The following is a 23490-nucleotide window of genomic DNA, read 5'->3' as shown; positions in this document are numbered from 1 at the left end:
CGGTGAAGGAATGCATCGTGAGGAAACATGCATGCATCTTAAAGTTATGCGGAATTCAAAGTTATAATTATGTGAATCCGCACTGGGCTAGCGTGGGGACTAATAGCCCGAGCCCTCTCATGCATGAGAAGAGACCTGTGCCCAGCAGTGGGACGTATACGTATACCGTATATATAGGCTCAATTATTTTATATTAGTTAAAATTTAGGCTTATTACATGAATTAATCCCGGTTCATGAATGTTTATTTTAGTAAAGCACCGCTTTAATTTAATCAACTTTTATAATTTAGGCATGGATTTTCATCCATGTCTGTGTAACATAAAAAATGTTATTTTCAATTGAGAGTAATCAATTAAGGTTCTTGTTTCAATTTATTGAAATAAAATGTAAACAAAATTGAATTAATTTGTTATAGTACTCCAATATTTATGCATGTGTTCTGTCTGACTCATCGACGCCGCGCTTTAAATACAATATCCGCTAGAAATTTGGAGTATATTAAAAAAATCAATAAGTACTTACCAAGAACGATTTAATACGGGACTGACAAAGCCCACATACAAAAAAGCGTACCCCCTGAAATGTATGGGCCTTTTAGGCTTAAAACTAGATGGCGCTGTTTCGCAGCCTGGAAGTGGCCAAAATCATATTTTACCCAAATATTTTTACGTGTTTTTTTATTTTTTATAAGGACAATGAGCATTATTGTGTACAGCGCTATCTCTCGGTAAATTCGCTAACTAATTTTTTCGACCTGTATAGTACCTATGTTGGTTTCTCAGGGATAATTGTTTCTAATGTTAACTGGTTTAAACAGACTTTACTTTATTTGAAAGAAGATGGTTCATGTAACATGCAAGGGTGGTTAAATAGAAAGTAAAAATCTGAAAAGTTTTTGTGAATTAAAAAAAAAGATTCCAAGATACAAACACGATTTTATTTTATTTATATTTGGCATAAAACCAATATTTCCTAAAATTTTCATAATTTTTCGTTGGTAAACTTCGGAGATAAGGCGGGGGAACGGTATTTTTTTTACATTTTCCTTCAAAATGCTTTTTTTTCTTGTGGTTTATTTACGTTCAATTTGAGCTCTTGCTAACGATACCCCACTTTACCTAGTAACTTGAAATTTACAGTTTGTTCCCCTTTAATTTTGGCCATTTTCTACAGTTAAAATTCATAAATTTAAGATTATACTTGTAGAGGTTTACAATGTTCAAGTTGTACTATTCCAAATTTCAAGTTGATAGCATTAATAGTTCTCGAGATATTTAGTATTGTGACAGACGGACAGACAAACGGACAGAGTCATAAGTTGTACCTTTTTGGCACGGAACCCTAAAAATAAATTTGTAGGCATCATCATTGTAGTTATGATAGTATTTAATAGGTGGCGCTAAAAAAATCGAGGTACGATACTTAGTATGAAGTTGTAAATTCTATATAAATAATCACATAATGTTTTATGTCCAAAAACAGCACTTCTTTGGAGAAGTCTTGTGGTTCATACTTGAAAACAATTTTAAATGTTTCTTTTCTAATTACCATTTAATTAATCTACTATAATTATATCTAGTTTTGACAAAAAATGATAATTCCTACAGCCAGAAATTGGCAAGAAAGGCTGAGCACTGGCACATGGCCGCGCACTGGTGCATTTACCCTATTAAAGGTCTTTCCTTTAAGACGCCACGGGAGCGAAAATGCTAAAATGAAAAGCAGTCCCCCTTTCAATTTGGGAATTTCAGTTAAATATACTAGTGTTATTAACTAGATTTATCGAAAAAAAATTGTCCATTAAGAACAACTCAGTTAAAAGATATTGCGAAAAAATCTTTTAAAATCGAGGTTCCGCTCTCGACTGTTTCCTCCTTCAAATTTATTTAAACGGAACGAAATTTGAGAATCTGAATAAAAATGAAATAATCTGTGTCGGACCGTTTAGATTTTTTGGCTAATTGTTACCGATCTTGAGTATCACACATTTTTTTGAGCCATATTGAAAAAGGCCGTTTTTAGAAATTTTTGATTGGCTCTAGCGTCTTTTAAAATGAAAATAGCAAAAAAATCTAAACGGTCTGACACAGATAAAAATAATAATAATCTGTGTTCAAAAAATTATTGCTCTATCTTCAAAAACCAGGGAGGAAACAGTCGAGAGCGTTTGTATGGAGAATTGACCTGTATCGTATCCTCTTAACACAAAATGAGTAGACAATAAAATCATAGAAAGCAAGGAAATTTATTTCAGCATATACCTAACATAATACCTATATGATAATTTTATTTCCCAAGTGATTATAAAAATGCTTGAAAGTTTGTAATTATGGTAGGCACAAAAATCTAAAAAATTAAATATATTCTGAAGCCTATGTAGGTACTACTATTTTTTGTTGTGCAACGTTTATGCAGAATATAGGTACATAGATGTACCATCCAACATATTTAACTTTCCCCGCATACGAAGTCGAGAGCAACAGCTAGTAGTTTATATACTATTTTAATTTTAATTTCTCGACAAGGCAAACAACTACCTGTGCTATTGCAGTCATACAAATTAGCAACCCGGCTTCTTCATATATATTTAAGAAAATTGAGTCAATACATCCAGTTGAGAATGGCAACTGAGTAAACTAAAAAGACAGCGGAGGGTTGGAATCCTATTGTATGGCGCGCCCAACTCTTTACACAAGTTAATTATTAACGAGACATGTAATCTTGGCTTCTGCTCTGCCTGGGGCAATGAGACTTCTCGTTGGCTATACCGTTCACATTCAAAGATTTTCACTCAGGGTAATTGAACTGAAAATTGATTTTATTATTCTGTATAAGTTAGATGTATGGCACTAGGTATATTATGTATAATGTAATTATTGAGTCATAGGAACACTCGGAACACATATAGCTAACTTTTGAGAAAATGGACTTAGGTACCCTATTAATGTAGATACTCGTACGTACTCGTTACAGCACGCCGTCTGATGTTCAATCAATGATTATTTCCTTATAATATGTATAAACCTCAGAGGTAATATGCTAAAGAGCGGAAAAGCCGCCGGAAGACGTGTCGCAGGTGAGCATTTCTTTTTTTGCCATTTTTTTTATTTTGATTTTTTTAGGGAATTTTAGGTCAATTTGTACTCAGAATCACGAGTACTTTCAATCTCACTGGGAGACAAAAAGTGTCCCAGAATTTCCATACATTTTTGTTACTTAGCTCTTTTGTTACCCCACACAACATGTACGGAAAATGGTAACAAAATAAAAAAAAACCTTATGGGACAATTTTTTTAACTACTATTTAGGATTGAAAAAGCTAGTGATTCTGAGTAGAAATACCATAATTTTTTTCAAAAAATATCACATTTCATAAAAGTGGCGAAAAAAAAGAAATGCTCAAGTACAATTGTCGTTGTGTTCGTGCGTGATGACACGATTCATTGGTCCTTTGTATGTAAACAGACATGGACATGATACGCGTGTATTTCTCATTAAGAGCCCGTCACGATGGGTAAAAATTCAGTATCTGTCAAATTACCCCATTTACACACACTAACGCACGTCACACTCACCAACATACTTTTCGCACACTACCGCAATTTACTGGAAGAGGTCAGTGACCTAAGTGAGAGGAACTTAAGACAGGTCTATAGTTTCACTGAAGATCAGTTGTAACGTTAAAATCCCATCAAAACCAAAAAAGGGAAATATGAGCCAAGTTCAATATTATATATGCCTTGGTTGTTGGCGTCAACGACAAAAGCAGTGAGATCTAAACGGGTGCCAAGTTCAATGGCAGTCCTTAAAATGTTTTATGACAATTGATGACATAAAATATCATTTCTTATAACTTTTATAATAGAATAGAATAGAATATAATTAATTTATTCGTTAACACACACACAAAATAAACGTTACAAATAATAAGACATAAACAAGAAGGAGCTCCAACGAAATGGTCTAATCTTCCGATCAGACCATCCGGTGAAACAATCACGACAGGCACATAATATGTATGTCACAAATATCAATATAAGAGCCAAATTTAAGACGTTTATGTGAAATAGTTTTTGTTGTGAGGACGCCCATAGAGGCTCCAAATAGTTCGTGTAATATTACACACGATGTTGTCTGCCAGTTCGGTTACTTGAACTTGGCTTGACACGCTGCCGCGTGTTTAGATTGCGGACAGTGTCAATTTAGTGTTACCATCTCACATCACACGAATTGACTCCGATTATTTTTCAAAATATATTTGTGCAAACACCATATAAAATCAAAACAACTCTGGTGTAAAAAACAGTGCTTAGTTTTATTCTAATTATAAATGGTTAAACCCTTTTCCGAATGAATTAAAATAATTCACTGTTCCTGATCGGTTTAGCCATTATAACATCCGTTATAAATGCACTGAGACAAAGGTTGAGATTATGTATGAACAGAGGTTGACAGTCAGTTTACATGTAAAATTGTTGCCATATATAGAATTCTTCATTAAAATAATAATTTTCAAAATTTAGTTAAAGTTGTCTGAATCTAAGGTTACGTGCCCCGTGTGCAAACACCATTTAAAAATTATATTGAACGTAAGAAGGTAAGTCATACAGAACAATTTTGTGATAAGATAATATATTATTACAATTAATAATTTCGCCATTTACGTAAATAATCGTTTATAGAATATAATTATAATGATTAGTTATGTTAGTTTTTTCATACGCCACACTGAATGTCTCTTCGCGAAAGAGAATGTTACACACACTGACACACTAAATAATGTGACCAGTATAATGATAATAAAGTCCAACGAGTTAAAATTAATTTTAAAACTCTTTCATTTTAATAAAGTTTAGAAGACAAAAAATACCTACATTTCTTATCATTGTATTAAAGTTACATATATTTTTTTATTTCTCAACAATAATAAGTAGTAAACAACACAAAAAAAAAACGATTTTAAACTGAGACTCTTTTAGACGTGACGATATTTATTTACCTTATTACTTTTGAATACATTCATAGCACTGGCAATCTTTTTGTATCCGTATATGATTTCCAGTGTCAAAAACAAATGTCATTGGAGCAAATTTGGCGACACGTCCACTCCGAACGAGCCCGATCGGGCGTCTGACTCAATAGAATCTGTTCGCAGTTTTGACGTTTGTATGGAAAATTTACGAAAGTTTATATTTAACATTGATTTTATTCGTTCTCTTTGTAAGGAAAAATATGAAAAGGTAATAATTCTGTAGTCCAGTTATCTAGCTTATAAAATAACATTATTTTAAAACTAAAACACGGTCGTACATATTCAAATTTATGAAGATGCCGACAGGGGCCGACCGCATTTTAGTTGCAACTTTAAGTAAGTATGTATCTAAAATTGGAAGTGTTTCCTGATTTGTATTACACACTATTTTGCATACACATACTTAAAGTTTATAATTATCAAGAAAGCCTTTTGTTTGCCTAAAAGGTTTTCGAAGTAATTGCCATTTGATTCGAAGTATTTTTAGACAAATATTGATGTCGTTTAACTTCCATTTACTGTATTTTAGTAGCATGATAACACACATGTAAACTACTGAATTTTTAGTTTAGGATATAAGTAATGCGACAACATCAATTTTAGCAGCCTAAAGTATACAAAATTGAGCTCAGCTCACTCAGACGTGAGCACTATTTGCGGGTTTTCTTAAACTAGCGTCAGGAAAAAAATCATAATTAATTCAGGGATTTAACTTTTCCTTGATGTTAACTACTGATTTTGTAGATAAGAATACGCGCAGTTTAAAACAAGTGCTTTTCTTATCAATAAGTATATACTGAAACTAAAAACGGACGTAGAAAACTACCAATTTTACGATTTTCTACTTTTTGATATTGACGGCCTCTTAATAGGAGCGTCTGTCGTCCATCTACAGTGTGTGGATTCAAGAAGTTGATACAAATCGCCCGTCATGTCCGATCTCCTTCCTTCTTTCCTATATCTGTGGACCACATACAGGTAATACTGTGGCATAAACGTCAAACGAAATGTATTACTATAGAACATTAACAAGTAGGTACTTTTGAGAAGGAACTATTTTCCTTCTTTGTTACGACTGACTCGAGCTGTACGTTTGTACAAATTTCTTGGCATACATGGGTATAAATGGCTTACTTATTTCTCTATGCCTCAAAATAGTTCAAAATAATCTAACCACAAAATTTAAATTTTAAAAAAAAAAGCACGACATAACGACGCCGATATACGGCTAAGAACACACCCGGCTAATTCAGCTTTAAAAAAAAAATCTAAATCGGTTCATCCGTCTGGAGCTACGTAGCCACATACATACAGATAGGTGCGTCAAACTTATAAAACACCCCTTCGTTTTTGCGTCGGGGGTTAAAAATAGTTTTCGTCATGCCGCTGAAACTCAAAGCCTCAAATAGTGGTAGTCGCGGAATGTCATTCAGTATTTCACGTACGTACGAAATACGAATACGAGTGACCGTGTTGAGTGTTCACGCGCTTCTGCATCACAGTAATTGGACGGTTCTAGCTAGGAACATACTACGCGGACGTCCGTCGTAAATCGACCGCGGACGGGAATCTGGACAATGATATTACATATAAAGCTAGGAACATACTACGCGGACGTCCGTCGTAAAACGACCGCGACCGCGACCTATCAGTGTGCACGGAACAAAACATCCAGAGAGCCAGATTTCGATCGGACGTCCGTGCGCTCAAGGCCACGTCCGCGTCCGTCGACCGATAGTTTGCACGGTTATGTGTATTTCCATTGTCCAGATTCCCGTCCGCGGTCGATTCACGACGGACGTCCGCGTAGTGTGTTCCTAACTTAACCGTGCAAACTATCGGTCGACAGACGTGGACGTGAACTTGAGCGCATGGACGTCCGATCGAAATCTGGCTCGCTGGATGTTTTGTTCCGTGCACACTGATCGGTCGCGGTCGCGGTCGATTTACGACGGACGTCCGCGTAGTGTGTTCCTAGCTTATACCACATCTCGGACACTGGCGATCAAATATATGAAAGAGGCGCGTTCCTAGCACACATTTTAAGCTCTACACGAGCTGCAGCTGCTGAGTGAACGCGTACCATGATTGTATGAGTAAGATATGACAGGTCGACTGTTCGCATTTTTGACAGGCGGTAACTGTGAGGTAACCGAGAGGGGTTGGGCGGCACTTTCAGCGGGGAGCGAGAGTGGCCATACTGTACGATAATACTCTTTATTATAATGTGGTTCTACTCTACTATTGTTCATACTGATACAGCTCATTGTGGGTACCTACTAGTACAAAGTTACAACATATATCGATTTTTTTCACCGGTTTACACTCAGGTTGGGAAAAATTAAAATCTAAAACATACTTTGTTTATCCGCGAATAGATAACGTGCTATCAGTGCAATGGCTATACCCGTTATACTTAATCGTATTTTATACGCATAAATGTAACCCAACAAAAACACAAAACTCGACACGTGTTCTTATAGATGAATTGTTAAGTTAAGCCATTTATAAGTATTTAATAAGTAGTAAAATTTAAAAAAAATACTGAATCTGCATAGGTGATATCAATTTGTAGCAAGGATGATTTATATAGGATTTACAATCTCCGTACCAAGAATCGTACCTCATTTTTTAGCGCCACCTATTAAATTACTGTCATAACTACACTGATCATGCCTACAAATTTATTTTATACAAGATGTGTATTGACGTGATGTCATGATATATAAAAAAAAATTCAGTCGAATTGAGAACCTCCTCCTTTTTTTGAAGTCGGTTAATAAAGAAGCATGTCATTTGTTCTTATAAAACATAAAAACACGCAAAAATATTTGTGGTAAATTTGATTTTGGCCACTTCCAGACTGCGAAACAGCGCCATCTAGTTTTAAGCCTGAAAGACCCATACATTTCCGGGGTACGCTTTTTTGTATGGGCTTTAATTGTCTGTCCCGTATTATTATGGTCCTTGACTTGTAGCTATTCGTTAACTTATAGTAGCAATGCTACGCGCCTATGCTACGCATAACGTGGATACCTAAAGTACCTAAACCTTAAAAATAAAATTTTATCGAAAATAAATTAAAAGATTTAAAAAAAAATCTACTTTACTGTCCTAGGCATATAATCCTATAATATGCTGATTATCCAATATCTATGCTTTTTAGGGTTCCGAACCCCAAAAAGGAAAACCGGCCAAGAGCGTGTCGGGCCACGCTACGCTTAGTGTAGGGTTCCGTAGTTTTCCTTCGTTCAGAATAATTTTCCTAGAAAGTATTTATAATTTTCTACTTTTGAGATTTTTTCATATTTTTTAAACATATGATTCAAAAGTTAAAGGGGGGAGGGCTCATTTTTTTTTACTTTAGGACCGATTATTTCCGAAAATATTAACATTATCAAAAAATAATTTTAGAAAACTTCTATTACTCATTTTTAAATACCTATCCAACAATATATCAGACGTTGTTGGGGTTGAAGTGAAAAAAAAAAAACCGTCCCCACTTTACGTGTAGGCCAAGAGGATCGAGTATTATAGAGAGTTACTGTCAAAGTAAAATGTGTAATCACAGTGCATCTCGCGACACAAGCTTAAAACTTTTGAACCTCAGTTTTGACAATTTGGCCCATATTGTTAGCTTGATATGTGTTAAAATGTCAAATATTAATTAATATTAGCGCCATCTAGCCGAGCGTTCCCCAAAGGTGTAACGCCATCTAGGCCACCGTACCTTTTTCTTTATGGTTTTGAGGTACGTTTTTTTCTTAGACTTTATCCGTCTATACGGAGTTACATATGTCTTTGGTGTAGGGGAGGTACCCTAAAATAGTTATTTGTTTTACAAGGGGGCAAAGTAGTTGTTTAACCGCAATTGAACCGCGAGCCTAGCGAGTGGTTCAAAAAGTGGAATCTTGAGCGTTGCGAGGGTATCAAGGCACGAAGGTTAAACAAACTTTGCCACCGAGTGAAACACAAAATTTTTCACCACACCAACACGAACAAAATACTGACTATAAAACATCAAAATAAATGAAATCCATCAATTTATTCAATATTAATGATTCAAAATCATCATTTATAGGTAAAATCTATCAGCCAGATTAAGACATCGAGTTAAAATTCGTATGAAATTACTTTACCCCCTTGTGGATAAAATGCAATTTTGCTATCTGTTTTCGAATAGCAAAGAAAGCCTTTACCAGTTAGTGTGGTGAAAAAACATTTTTTTCTACTTTTCATTTTAGTCAAGTAATTTAAGAAAATGGGCAAAAAAATCACCATTGCACAAGAAAGTAAGTAAGTATATTTTATTTTGCTGTAGTCCGACTCGAATTGGCCGGTTTCTTCTTTTAATTTCGAGATGTATCAAAGTGAATGGTATTTAACTTTTTTCACCAGCGGTACTTCCTGTTAACAAATCGGCAAAATGTGTGGTCAAATTTTCCAATGGGCGTTTCTCAATGTACATAGTAGTATCGTGCATCAATGTAGTATCGTGAATCGTGATGTAGCTGTTTAATGAAATATTTATAGGCCATTTATGATTTTAACGAGCGTAATTCGATAATACGTACTCGTATTTACTTAATTGTAATGAATCCGTTTTATGGAAATGTTAATAAAAAGGATTACCTCATTGCAGTTAAATATTATACAATTAGGGTACGCTAGTTAAAATCATCTCGGTGCAAATTTCAATTAAATAAACATAATTTAAAAAATTTAAACCATTTATACTTCATTGGTAAGTTTGATACATCCCGAAACACGATACATCAGGTATGAAAAATCTTTGTTCCTAAGTCAAAAACTGTCTCTAGTAGAATACTGATACTCAGCAAAAGTACATATTATTTACCATAAGAAATCACGAAAAATCCCTGAGCCAAATTAATTTAAGGGCCGATTCGACCTACTAATGTCACTGTGAAAACCCGTCTATGGCCTTTAGTTGCGCTGCAATATTGAACAGTAGCGGAAAATAAGCTATCATATTTTTTCGGACACATTTGCATACTTATTTCATGAATTAAAAAAAACGGCTAATATTATCGATGAAATTTACAATATAGGTGCACATGAAAAAGACTATTTGGGCTAATTATGGTTCATTTTTAAAACAATTCGTATGCCCGAGGTGTGCAGGGTAGCCCTGTGGGTCTCAAATAGTGGAATAATGATGTGGTGTAATTTTCATACTAACGGCTTCTGAGATTGATAAATCCATCAATCTATGTATATTATATTGTTAGTAGGATTCGCTATTTTGTGTAAGAATTTTAATATTAATATTAACATACACGATCATATACAGTCACCATCAAATATATCGGAGATACTACACTTCTCACAAATATCGGAAAACGCCTCTATTGTCAAAACGTTAATATGGTACTGTTACACCCTTATATGGGGAAAACATGATTTTGGCCACTTCCAGACTGCGAAGAGCGCCATCTAATTTTAAGCCTAAAAGGCCCAATTTCAGAGGTACGCTTCTTTGTATGGGCTTTGTCAGTCCAGTATTAAATCGTTCTTGGTAATAAACATGTTTTATTAGCACGCATTATACCTACCAAATTATTTGCTAGAAAGCTTTAGGCTCGGCATAATAATGTATCTAACAGGCAGCTCTACAGCAGCTCGGGATGAAATGAAAACGCAATAATATCCTTCAGTCTCGAAGAAGTCTCGCGATGCAAAGTCAAATGATAGAGTACATCCGCCGACAGACACAGGCGGCGAGAAAAAGTGGGCGTGGCCCCGCCCCGCCCGCCGTGTCACCCTGTCTCCCGGAAATTTATCTCGTAAGGTACCTATAAAACAGATATGCTCGCAATGTGTTACTAAGTAATAAAGCGGCGCCATTTTGTCTCCTGCCTCCATGACAAACGAGTAATAACGACTTTATGAGCGCGGAAAAGCGAGCGCCCTGATCAAAGAACCCCTTACGCTTGTTACTCCTATTTGATTGTGAAACTAGACGTGGATAATACAATTATTCTACAGACAAAAATGTTGCTGAGCGGGTAGGTATACGATATTTGTTGTTCTTTAATTAAGGAGGGACTAACCGTAATTTAATGACTTTCCGTGAGCGCCTGCGGATGCTTGAGTTTAGTCAATCGCTTCGTCTTTATGTGCTATGAAGAATTATGTAGGCTATTTTCTATACACGTACTTATAATTTTATTTTACCTCACTTTTAGCAAGATATCGATAGTTATTAATTCTTTATACTGTACTAGTAGATAGGCCCCTGTGGCCCCGTGTAGCGACGGGTTAAGAATTTCACCACAAATTTTCTCCCGTGGGTGACTTAGAAATCGACTGTGGGTTCAATTGTGATAGGTACAGGGCGATGGGCTAAGCAATTGCAGTGGCAATACAACATGAAATTACAATTTCGATATCTTGCAACCCCTTAATTTCTAAGAGTGACAACTGAAACTAGAGCAGTTTCTTATGTTCTGCTTTCCCCTTTAGGGAATATTTAAATACAGACGTGAGATTATGCATGTGTGTATGTCTGTTAACTGTTATATTATATAGAACTGGTTTTATAACTCCGTCATTTTTTATATTTTCAAAAACTGATAAATAGGCATAACTAATGCATATATCATCATTGTTCCTACGGAAAGGAAAATGAGGATAAAACTTTGTTAAGAAGAAGGATGTCAGACTTACGTTACGAAAACCTTAGGTATTTAGGTATTGACAATTAAATTTTGAAAAGCAGAATTCATTAGTTATACCTAGAGATGATGATGACCCTGATTTTCACTTTGAATCATATTACAGTAGCGACCCGCCCCGCCTACGCACGGGAGTAAAAACATAAAAATGGTTATAGTATTAAATTATCCTTAAAAGATAGACATAGGTACCCTTAAGGTACAAAGCTTGTACTATGCTTGTGCTTGTAATACCTACTTGATTAGCTCATAACATCGTATTTCAATAAATTTATAAAAAAACCTTCACAAATGATAGTACCAAATGTACCAATTAAATGGGCTTACTCTTGGCCACAGACTAGCCAAAGGCAAAGACGTGGCCTACGATGGACCCAAACCTCACCTGAAACCTAAACCTCATGGGTGAAATACGTTTAGCAGTTTTTAAGTTTATCGTGAACATACTAACAAACAAAGAGACACAATACATCAGATCATTCGATAAATCTTAGGTACTTCCGGACCAAGCGATCTTATACTAACGCGTATTGTTCATTCATCTCCATTATTCATTTTATATCATATGTCATATGTCATCGTGACATTCCGACCTCATGTAAACAATATGCATATGAATTAAGTATATGCACTGTGCTGCGCCAATATATTCAAACACTGCATTTACGAGAACTCGACTTGCTCCATAGTCAGGTTTAGGAGTGTTCTGTGGTTTAAGATTAGCGCTATTTAGTTTGATTGCTAAGTTAACACAGCATTTAACTCTATTTTGAATTACACTCTTCGTTATTCAAGTTTCAAATGATTAGTTGGAAGGTAATAATGTTATTATTTTAATCTAACCAAACCAACATCCCCGACTGTAGTGGAGTATCACTCTATTATTTATGGACGCGTTCGATACGCAATACAAATTATTGTTTTCAAAGTATAACGTTTAGGGGAGCGCGTTGTTTGCAGTGCGACCCTCGGGGGGCCTACGAGGGCTGCAGGTCAATCGAATCAGACTCTTATATTTACGGTATTAAGTGTTGTTTTAGTTGGAAACGTTAAGGATAAAATTCTTTTCTGATTTGAGTGGAAATCGGGGTACTATTAAAGCAATCTTTAACAATTGAATTTCGATTCGACTGTCGCTTTGTGCGCAGATAGGCCTTTCCGAGCGTAAGCGTCGCGCGGACACGGTTGTTTGGGTGCGGTAATTGATACAAAGTGACAGATACTGGGGGATACTTTTCCAGCCTCCGGGCCGCAGGGGGTGTTTTGACATTCAGCAGAAAGAGATGGGTGTGATTTGAAGTGCCCTTTGTGGAATTATCGCGGCGTCTTTAATATTGACTAATGCATTTCGCGCGGATGGGGTGATGAGCGTCGACAGGTGCGTGTCACATGATGATGGATTTTTAAAATGCTATAATTAGAGGCGCTCTTGTAAAGCTGGGCATAGGAGAGGACTTTTTCTTGAACTCGGTTACATTAAATTGTAGTGTTATGATTTTGTCATACAATATTTATGTATTTAATTACCTACCCTTATTACCTTGCGCTGCAAAAAAAGTGACCTGCATAGAAATTAGCTTGCACGGGCTTCTTGTTTCTGCAGTTGCATGTAAAACTCCAAACTCATTTATATATCAGTGTAAGAGAAGACGCGTCTATTATTAATCGTAATAAAATTCAAATCTAAATTGTCCAAAATTATATTATTGCCATAAGAAGCTAATAGAGTATGTAGTAAAATGTGTCAATTACATTTTCATAATAGATTATCTTCATCAATAAACCACTATAGCGGGCGTCATCCATCGTCCATCCTCTGTTACTCTTCCTAATTAGCTTCCAAGTTAAAACAAAACATACGCTAGGTTAAATCAATTAACTTGCAAAACCTGAAAGCTAAAAACATCAGTGAATGCAAATTAAATCGACATTAAAGTATCAAGGGCGGATCAGGCGGTCCATTAATAAATCAGTTCGCTAAAACCGTAATTGTAATCTCAAACAGCGGAGGGAGCGTGTTTGTTCTAAAAACATTATTACAATAAGTTCGGGTTCGCTTCGCCGCCGCGGCCCAGCGGGCCGTTCACACGAAGGCCACTTTGCGCCCTGTGTTTACATTACATTTATTCTGCGATAGGAAAATCGGCAATGTGAACAAACTCTCATAACATAACACTCTACTCTAATTGCCAGATTATGAAATTCCTAACTTTAAATTTTGTGAAAACTTCCGTAGAGCAAGTATCATACTAAGATGTTTAATAAATGTCACGAGAGATGTATAAATAAGGGTTGGGATTTTCTATAATCCATACTAATATTATAAATGGGAAAGTGTGTGTGTCTGTTTGTTTGTCCGTCTTTCACGGCAAAACGGAGCGACGAATTGAAGTGATTTTTTAAGTGGTGATAGTTGAAGGGATGGAGAGTGACATAGGCTACTTTTTGTCTCTTTTTAACCCCCCACTTCCCCAAAATGGGGGGTGGGCGTTTATATGGAGAATTCCGCAATTTTCGAATTTGACGTGAGCGAAGCCGCGAGCAAAAGCTAATATGTTATATATTGGCGATATTTGTGACATTGTGATTGTGACTGATTATAGTAGTATCAATTCTTCACTACGTAAAGTGCGCCCTTTTTGAAGGAATTCATCATCAGGCCTTGTACATCTTTACAGATGATTTAAGCAGCGTCTCTGATCTAACGACAGCGGCGCTTGTGACTATATAACCCGATTCGTGATCGGCATAACCTACCACATCAGTCACAAATAAAACTAGAATTAGGGTCCGCACGAGCGCGATCCTCATTGTGCCTTATTGCCCGTTTTCGGGCTAAGTTTTGAAACCAGGACCTGTCATGGGTTTCACGACCTCTTAAAAGGCTGGCCCTCCACTCGACGCGGTTTGCTGCTAGGTCTTCCCATGAGTTATAATCTATGTTAAAAGCTGCCATATCACGCTTTACACAGTCAAAGCGGAGGAGTGGGCGTCCTACATTGCGCTTGCCTGATGCGATTTGGCTCAGCATAGTCCATCTGGGCAAACGAGTACTGTCCATACGCTGCACATGGCCCAGCCACCGCAAGCGCCAGCGCAAGGAATTAGGAGTACAATATAATATGTGATTTTAATATGTTGTCGCAGGTCTAGAGTACCTTCATGCTTTGTTATAAAACTTCCGTGAGCTTATTTTCGAATTATTATATAGAAAATCACCCAAAAATGGCCCTATATTTTGACATACATACTTGGATTTAATCGTCGTTAATAAATTAGAATTACCTACTTTGTTTACATTACTAGATATCGAACCGTTAAGGCCTTATGATTAGACAATTTTGACGTTATGCGTAATTTTTTTATGGAGTCTTTCCCACTTAGTTACCTAAAGTACGCGCAGTTGTTGCATATATCCGAATATGTCTACTATTAAGTATAGCTTTCTTAGAACTAAATTAAAAGTTTGTAAATCAAGGATATTTCATTACAATATTTTTCTGATAAGTGAACTAGGAGTTTGTAGAGCAAAGCAGAATAAAAGGTACATACACCGGCTTCAGCTCTAAAAACCAAACTTTCAGATCATGTTATGTGTTAGTCCGATAGTCGAGTAATAGTGTGGAGCCCCCGTACAGTAGGGTGTCGGCGCTCGGCAGGCGTCGAGGCGTGGTACGCGACTCCGCCCCGCGGCGATACTCATCTGCTTATCTTCCCACACGCCGCTTCTACACTAATTACGTACGCAGATTGGTATTGGCAGGAATCACATAGCTATGTGCACTTATTTGATTGGATTTTATCAGAAAATATAGGAGGAAGGTGGCGTTGACATGCAATTATAAATATTATAATGCTAGCTTTTGCCCGCGGCTTCGCTCGCGTTAGAAAGAGACAAAAAGTTTATCACTACGTTTTGCCGTGAAAGACGGACAAACAAACAAACACACGACACACTTTCCCGTTTATAATATTAGTATGGATTACCACAGAAATATGAAATCGTTGCACATACTCCATGTGAAAGTTGATTTTTAAAGCCAAATATGTATTTAGGTACCCTGAATTTGAGTACCTATTTTCTTACAGGCGTGTGTTTTCTTTTTTCTAAATGTAGGGAAATATAATTAAAGTCTACTGAAACTGCAGTAAAATAAAATTCGCTTCTAGGCAAATTAATTTTCTGCTTTTTTATCAAATTAAATATTCCAACACGCATTGTTAAACACAGTTGTTGGATCATCTGAAAAAAGCAGGTGCTTCAAGAAAGTCCCCGAAGAGACCACATTCTGTTTCTGTTTTAATACCTAAAAAACATTTTGTTTGTTTTTATTGGGTTTAATTAGCTTTTCTCATCCAAAATTCTGAGAAATTTAATTATTTTTCTATCATAACGAAACCTAAGCTTACAGCACGTTCCCTTCAAACGTAGTAGAGCGCAGCCTGGTTGATTATTACTGAGCACCGGGTATTCAGCTCAGCTCGCCGTGCCTAAACAGAGTGAAACATAATGCCTACGAATTTACCATACGGTTTAGCTTTCAATAAAACGCCATGTTTATCTTTGGCAGACTGCGAACTAACATATTATGTATGCATGATACGAGGAGCGATGCAGTACGTGCGGGCACAATGGAATTTGGGAATTCTCTTCGCTCGGCTTTAAAACAATAGGTACGTGCATGATGGCTGGAGGGGGCTGTGCTAACTCCGCGTCAGCCGGTTAAGTCGAAAGCAAACGTTATGTGCCTAGCCTATGCCTACTGAATGTAGGCCTCGTACCAATATCGAATTATTCCCATAAACGATAAACTACCATGGATTTATTAAACTAAATATTACATATATGTATTTTACCTACCTCGTGTAGCTACGCAGTACGTACAACAGTACACAGCATTGCTACGTATTTATTTACTTATCGGAAACATTATTATGCCGAAACCAATTTGAGCAGCGCCGGCGTTTTTCAAAAAGATTTAACACCAGCGATAAGGACAAACGAGTTAAACCAAAGCACAATCATGCACACAAAAGAACGTCGCGCGGATAATCTTAGTGGGCGGGAGGACAAAAGAGGTTTGCGAATGGTTCTATAGGCCGAGACGAGAGACTATTGCAGCGCCCCCGCGTCTGGCGTTGGCAGCCTGGACCACGTTCCCATCGCTTACAAAGCCTCAGCCTGAGAACAACCAGTATGAACAGGGATCTCTGGTCACGTTGAGTAGCTTTGGCTATAGGTACACTGGTCGGTTCGAAGAGAACGCTCGGGATGCGATGGGAATGCAGCCCGGGCCATATTCCCCGCTTGAGTGCCACCGAATGGAACAACTCGCACAAGCGGCACAAGTGTTAAGCCGCCACTCGCTCGCCGAAAGTTAATGGGGCCTTTGTCGAGCTACCGGCCGGCCCTTGTAATGCAATTAACTTCGACAATGGTGCTATATCACTGACGAATTAATTTTTAAAGCTGCCGCGCGGAAGCGGAGATCATTATCAATGGCCGGGGTGCGGCTTATACATAACGTTCATAACATTTGGTATTGACAATTTTAGGTCCTATAAAAAGTGTTTAAGTAAGTAATTATCATCTCATGACGTAGGGATTTGGTAGGGATATGGTATTCCAGGGAGTCTAACCAAGATGCCGATCGCTTGCACTCCGATAACGAACTCTAGACCTCCGTCCCTTTAATAGATATACTTAGGTACTAAAAGAGAAATGCAGACAGTGTTCCATTAAGAGGATACGGTAGCGAAAATGCTAAAATGGAAAGGAGCCCCCCTTTCAACTTGGGAATTTTAGTTAAACATACAAGTGTTATTAACTAGAATTATCGAAAAAAAATTGTCCATTAAGAACAACTCAGTCAAAAGATAATTCAAAAAAATCTTTAAAATCGAGGTTCTGCTCTCGACTCTTTCCTCCTTCAAAACTTAATCAATCGGAACAAAATTTGGGAATCTGAATAACAATGAAATAATCTATGTCGGACCGTTTAGCTTTTTTGGTTAATTGTGACCAATCTTGAGTATCACACCTTTTTTGCGCCATAATAAAAAAGGCCGTTTTAGGAAATTTTTGATTGGCTCTAGAATCTTTAAAAAGCAGAATATCAAAAAAATCAAAACGGTCCGACACAGATAATAACAATCTGTGTTGAAAAAATCATTGCTCTATCTTCAAAAACCAGGGAGGAAATAGTCGAGAGCGTTTGTATGGAGAATTGACCCCTACCGTATCGTCTTAACGTACCTACAGCAAACAAAATGATTTCAAGCTAGAAAATATTAATTACTACGGACATTATATATGTATAGGTAATTATTTTTCTAATCTATCTACAAAGGGTGAATCATTGGTACGGGTACTTTAATTAGTTTGGTTGTAGATAATTAAATAGAAAATACATACCTATAACTAGAAAACAAAGTTAAAGAAGAAACATAGTTTTTAGAAGACAGTCATTGCTGTTAGCAGAGAGTTACTACAGTATAGGTATTATCTATACTTATAGGTACTTAGGTACACACTCACACAGACTGCGCCATATAGGTATGTATCTGGGTATTTTGAAAATATGTTACAATGCCAGCTAAATAATATTCTTTCACTTGCTCGTTCTTCAATTCCACACTCGGTGTTAAAATACAACTTTGCCCCCTTGTATAACAAATAACTATTAATATCCATAAACAGCCGCTTGCATTAAATACAATATTTGAATTGAAAGATTCCATCCCTTTTATAACTTTCTCAACTTAATCCCAACGCCAAATGAAAATGTAATAATTAGTATAAAAAATACACAAACATCCATGTCAACATTTATGAATGAGTGGTAAGTACAGAAAGCCTGCCGCCCGGTGTTGTGATCGTTTCGGTGGCACAATGGCCAGACCACCCGGAGACGAAGGTGGAGGCTGCTCGAGTGGAAGCGCGCACCCAAGCGACACAAAGCCTACTGAGAACCAGCATCAATGATCGTTCCAATACGTGAACACATTTTTTCCAAACCTCAAGAACCCGGTCAGTTCACAAAATTGGGCCGGACGATTGTCCGAAAATAACACGCCAGATTATTGATGCATCAGTTACAAATATCACAATACGATATCGCCTTCTGAATTTGAATGCTTTGTTAATATCAATTTCTAAACCTTTTGAGGTGCGGAACGGTAGCTATACAGAAATATTTAAATTGAGTTTTCATTGATAAAATATGTTGTGTTATGAGGATAAAGTAATGAAATGTTAAGCGGTTGATCGGTCATGTGCTATTTATATAAAAAAATATTGGATAATGTAACACAAATCGTTCTTTAAGCAAAATAGAGTTTATGCTACACGAACCTATGTATAAGGAGTCGACATGCTACGTACGAGTAAGTACTTACTTAATTAGGTGGACAGATGCATAATAGGCAAGGCAACTCAGGTGTAGGATTACCGCCCAAACCCGGACTATGACCTGATTCGCAGAATCGTAGATGCATTCAATATGTCGACATTACATATTACGGACTAGGCTAGGAGGCGGTAATTAAATGATATTACAAATTCTGGTGTAAGATGGAGGTGTAACTAATTCTAGTGGTGCTTTTATTCTGATGGAACCGGACGCCTGATATCAATTATTTTCAAGCAATTGTTAGCAGAGAGTTACTGTGGCCCCTGCCCTCATCTGTTGTGCCTTGTTGCTGTCTAAATAACTGCTTGATTCAGGTCTTGTTTTGTTTTGATTAGGATAAGAGGCATTCAGTCTAAAATACATCTAGATCTAGACACCCATGTCGATTTGATTAGTAGATTTAGTAGAGTAGTACCTACCTACCTACTAGCCTACTGAAGGCGTCAAACAGGTGTAACCGAATAACATTAATTGGATAACAAGGAACTGATTCAAGTGATGCATGAATGAATTCTTGTTATTTAGCAGTGTTGGAGAGGATTACAATTTTCCAATGACACGATTGACAATTACTGTTTTAACGGAAGTAATTGTTTCAGGTGTGGTTCAAAAACCGTCGGGCAAAATGGCGGAAGCAGAAGCGCGAGGAACAGGAGCGGCTGCGCAAGCTGCAGGAGGAGCGCGTGTGCGGGCGGCTCGGCGCGCGCGCACCCGCGCCCGCGCCGCCCGCGATCGCGCACTCGCCGCTGCGCGCGCCGCCGCCGCCGCCGCGCTGCTCCGACGACTCCGACTCCGACCTCGAGGTCGCTTGAGACCTCCCCCACAGACACTCGCGTGCCAAACTCCTTACTCAATACGGGTACAACTAGTGATCAGTGAAAACTATAAACAAACAAGTGATGTGAACGCTGTTTTGTCAATACGTGCAATCGAATGGAACGGTAGTGTCGCAGAAGAACTTGATGCAATATTTGAAATGTTGACACTGGAACTCTTCGCGACTTGTGCAAGTTTCTTGTGAAAACGGTGCAACGCTGTGACCTTTCACAAGAGCAACAGACGCCAGTTTAATTAAATGCAACAGATTTAACAACTAGTAACAATATAATTAGGTAATTATCTATATAGTTCGGGCACTAGACAACTGTGTGCTAATATTTATTATTTGAAGAATACTAGGTAAACATATTGTATATTTTAGATTTTAAGGTACCTATCTGATAAGCAAATGTAATTAGAAATGGTCCACAGAATAATCGAATTCCTATTGTATAATTGATGTACCTAACACATTTGTTGCATGACAAGTTATATACGAGCATAGATTCAACATTAAAGTAGCACGATTCCTTGATGTACCTAGTACCTACTTGTAGAACATTTTCTCGGAAAAACTCGTACATGACAAAAGACGAAGCAACTGTTAAAGACTGCAAGTTTTGTTTTATGTATACATATGCATGTGTTTATCGAAATCAGCCGTATAAGCATGGTCGCGCGATAAATGATAAATGATCAGGCCGTCCCTATCGCACTTATAAATAGTGCGATACGATGCGTAAATTTACATACAGTCATATTTTCCTATCCATAAGAAACATATTTATTTACATTTTAAATACAATTCAGTGACTTTATTTTCTTTATTTCCTTAGATAAAATCGTCGTTTTGTCAAGTAGTTACTCGTTTTAACTAGATTTTTTTAAAGAAGAAAAGAAGATATAATTTACCTAGATGCAAACTGAACTTCCTATTACAACATATTTGTGACAGTAGATTAGGTACTATGTAAAAATCAGCACCAAAAAAGTACCACCAACCAGTAATTTGAACAAGTACCTACGCGGTAGCTCTATATTTTAGTGCTCTGTACCAAATTTGGTTATATGGAACCCTCGTGATACCACTAGATTTAAATCGTAATGCAGTAAAGCCTGACCAGAAATAGGTATATTATTATTGTCAGGAGGGCGCTGTTATTCTGATGTATGGGGTGACAGTTAAGTTTAGTATGAAGAAAATAGTTCTAATTAAATTCCGCAACATGGCGCGTAGTCATATATTTCTGGTCAGGCTTTATCTCTATATTAGTTATATACAGAGGGCGGAATTGCTCATGGCAAAAATCAAAAGTCAATAGAGTTGGAACGTTAAATTTTATCGACTATCGATAAAACTGAAATGATCAGTATATTGTTGAGTTGTTTTCTTTATTCATTTGTTGACTGTTTTCCGATTTGGATTAACCATTTATTTCAAACGTGAATTAGTTGCAAAAGGATTCGTGACAGAAATGTCATACAATTTACTTTTAATCTAATCAAAGAGGTCAAAATCAAATGGTCGAATAGCTAATCAGGGGTCAATGTTAAAGTCAGCAGAAATGTAAAATATGACTGAATTTAAAAATATTTTAAGCGGGTTACTCACGTATTAAGTCGATATAGCGTTCGACATGTCGAACGCTATATCGACTTAATACGTGAGTAACCCGCTTAAAATATTTTTAAATATGTATGAGTCTCACGGGAGTTTTATAGTTAAAATTACTGAATTTATCGATAGCTGAAAATGTCGATAAAGTTTAACGTTTCAACTCTAATGACGTTTGATTTTTGCACATGAGCAATTCCGCCTTCTGGACTTATATATCAACGTAACAGAATTCATATTTCTGCGTAGAGTTTAAATTACTGCGTTTATTTAGTCGTTGCTACGAAGCGACTCATCTTTTAATTTCAAATTGGTGGTGAGTATAATGACAATCTTGTAAATACCTAGATTTTCAAACGGCTAGGGGCTTGTCACGATCTTTACTTCTTTACCAACAAAGAAACCATCATTCAGAATATAGCATACCTAAAATATTTGTCTGTAATAAACTTTCACTAAATATCCAATGCCGGTGTATTTATTTTAATATAATATATCTACTTACAATGAAAATTACCGCTACCTGTCTCTGTTTATAAATATTTACCTATGCCAAAATATTTGTAATAATTCTTTAACCGCTGTCGGCGCTGTCTAATACATATATGTGCAATTGTACAAGTACATATACAACTAAATAAGCCAGTATTTAAGTTCATCCATTTCCGTCAGTAGAAGCGTAGTAGAAGCGACAAATCCAAAAAATGTAGACTTGAATGTCTAATGTCCTATAGATACTTTGAAGTTCGTGCTAGTTTTAATGAGAGACCTACCTACAATAGGCTAGTTTCCTATAGGTACTTAAAATAAAATATTTTATGCAGTGCTCGAAATAAAGCACCACATAATTAAAAGAAAAATATGGACAGTAGTTACTTTTAAACATAATTCATATTTAATAAGTCAAGCAGAAAGATATAAAGTAAATGAATTGACCGTGACGTCATTCTCTTCAGTATTTCATAGTAATTCCATATTAGATTAGAATAGAAAATATTTATTTGGCATACAGATAAATAATATAAAAAGTAATACTTAATAACTAGTACCTACACCAAATAGGATGCCACTCAGCGAATACCGTGTCTAATAGACGCGGCACTGGTTTTCAGGGCACCCAGAAAATTAATAACTAAGTCTTATAACTAAACAGAACGTAAGAGCACTTATACAGAAACTATATATGTTTGGGCGTGATAGAGAAAGTGTGTGTGTATTATTTACCTACTGCAAATCTGCAAATATTAGCAAATCGTTTTGATAGTTCTTAAAAAGAAGCTGATTTGACTAGTAGGAAACTAGCCTATACCTATCTCTACCCATCCGTGTGTACACTGTAATACGTGCATATTTAATTGAATTGATCGTTGATGTCTATTAGAGCGCAAAATGTGTACCTACCTATCTCTCGTCTGTTAGTGTTATGACGGTGGTCATCATAATCGCAACTACCTATCTAAAACGTGGTAATATTTGGTGTACTGATGTGCCGACGGAAGTTTCCAAAATTCAGAAATTTTCACATTGGAAAACTTCGGAAACTTTCCATACTTTATATGGACAATCGTATGGATGGAAACATTGCATAAATTTATAATTTTCATAAATTTAAATATTAATTTTTCGTGAGTTTCGTGAATTTTTCTAGAAATTTAAGATTTTTTTGGAAAGTTTCCGCAACTTACACATCACTAGTTTGTTGATAATTCTCTTAATCTTATTAAAAATATTATATTCAATATAAATATAATCAATCTCTCTTGAATTAAATCAATAGAAATCCGAACAATATAAACAAACCATTTAATGACATATATCCATATGCTAGCACTAATTTATTATTTTAATACTAATGTGGTAAAAATTGATTATGGATTTAGCAGAATTGACAAGGTAGAATGGAAATTAAAGA

The 23490-nt window shown here is 36.5% G+C and overlaps 1 protein-coding gene across 2 annotated transcripts in view; it reads left to right on the top strand.

The window, feature by feature from the left end:
- Window positions 1–21185, top strand: part of LOC125229869 (visual system homeobox 1-like) — a 72149-nt gene extending 50964 nt beyond the window's left edge. For both annotated transcript variants that reach the window (XM_048134811.1, XM_048134808.1), the window contains exon 3: window positions 19744–21185. In XM_048134811.1, coding sequence (XP_047990768.1) covers window positions 19744–19956 — 213 coding nt within the window. In that variant the 3' untranslated portion in view covers window positions 19957–21185. The remainder of the gene's footprint in view (window positions 1–19743) is intronic.
- The last annotated feature ends 2305 nt before the right edge of the window (window positions 21186–23490 follow it).

This window comes from Leguminivora glycinivorella, chromosome 1 (assembly GCF_023078275.1).
Source record: "Leguminivora glycinivorella isolate SPB_JAAS2020 chromosome 1, LegGlyc_1.1, whole genome shotgun sequence".
NCBI classification, from domain to species: Eukaryota; Metazoa; Arthropoda; class Insecta; order Lepidoptera; family Tortricidae; genus Leguminivora; species Leguminivora glycinivorella.
The sequence above is the reverse complement of the archived record's forward strand: the minus strand, read 5'-3'. Positions and strand labels throughout refer to the sequence as shown.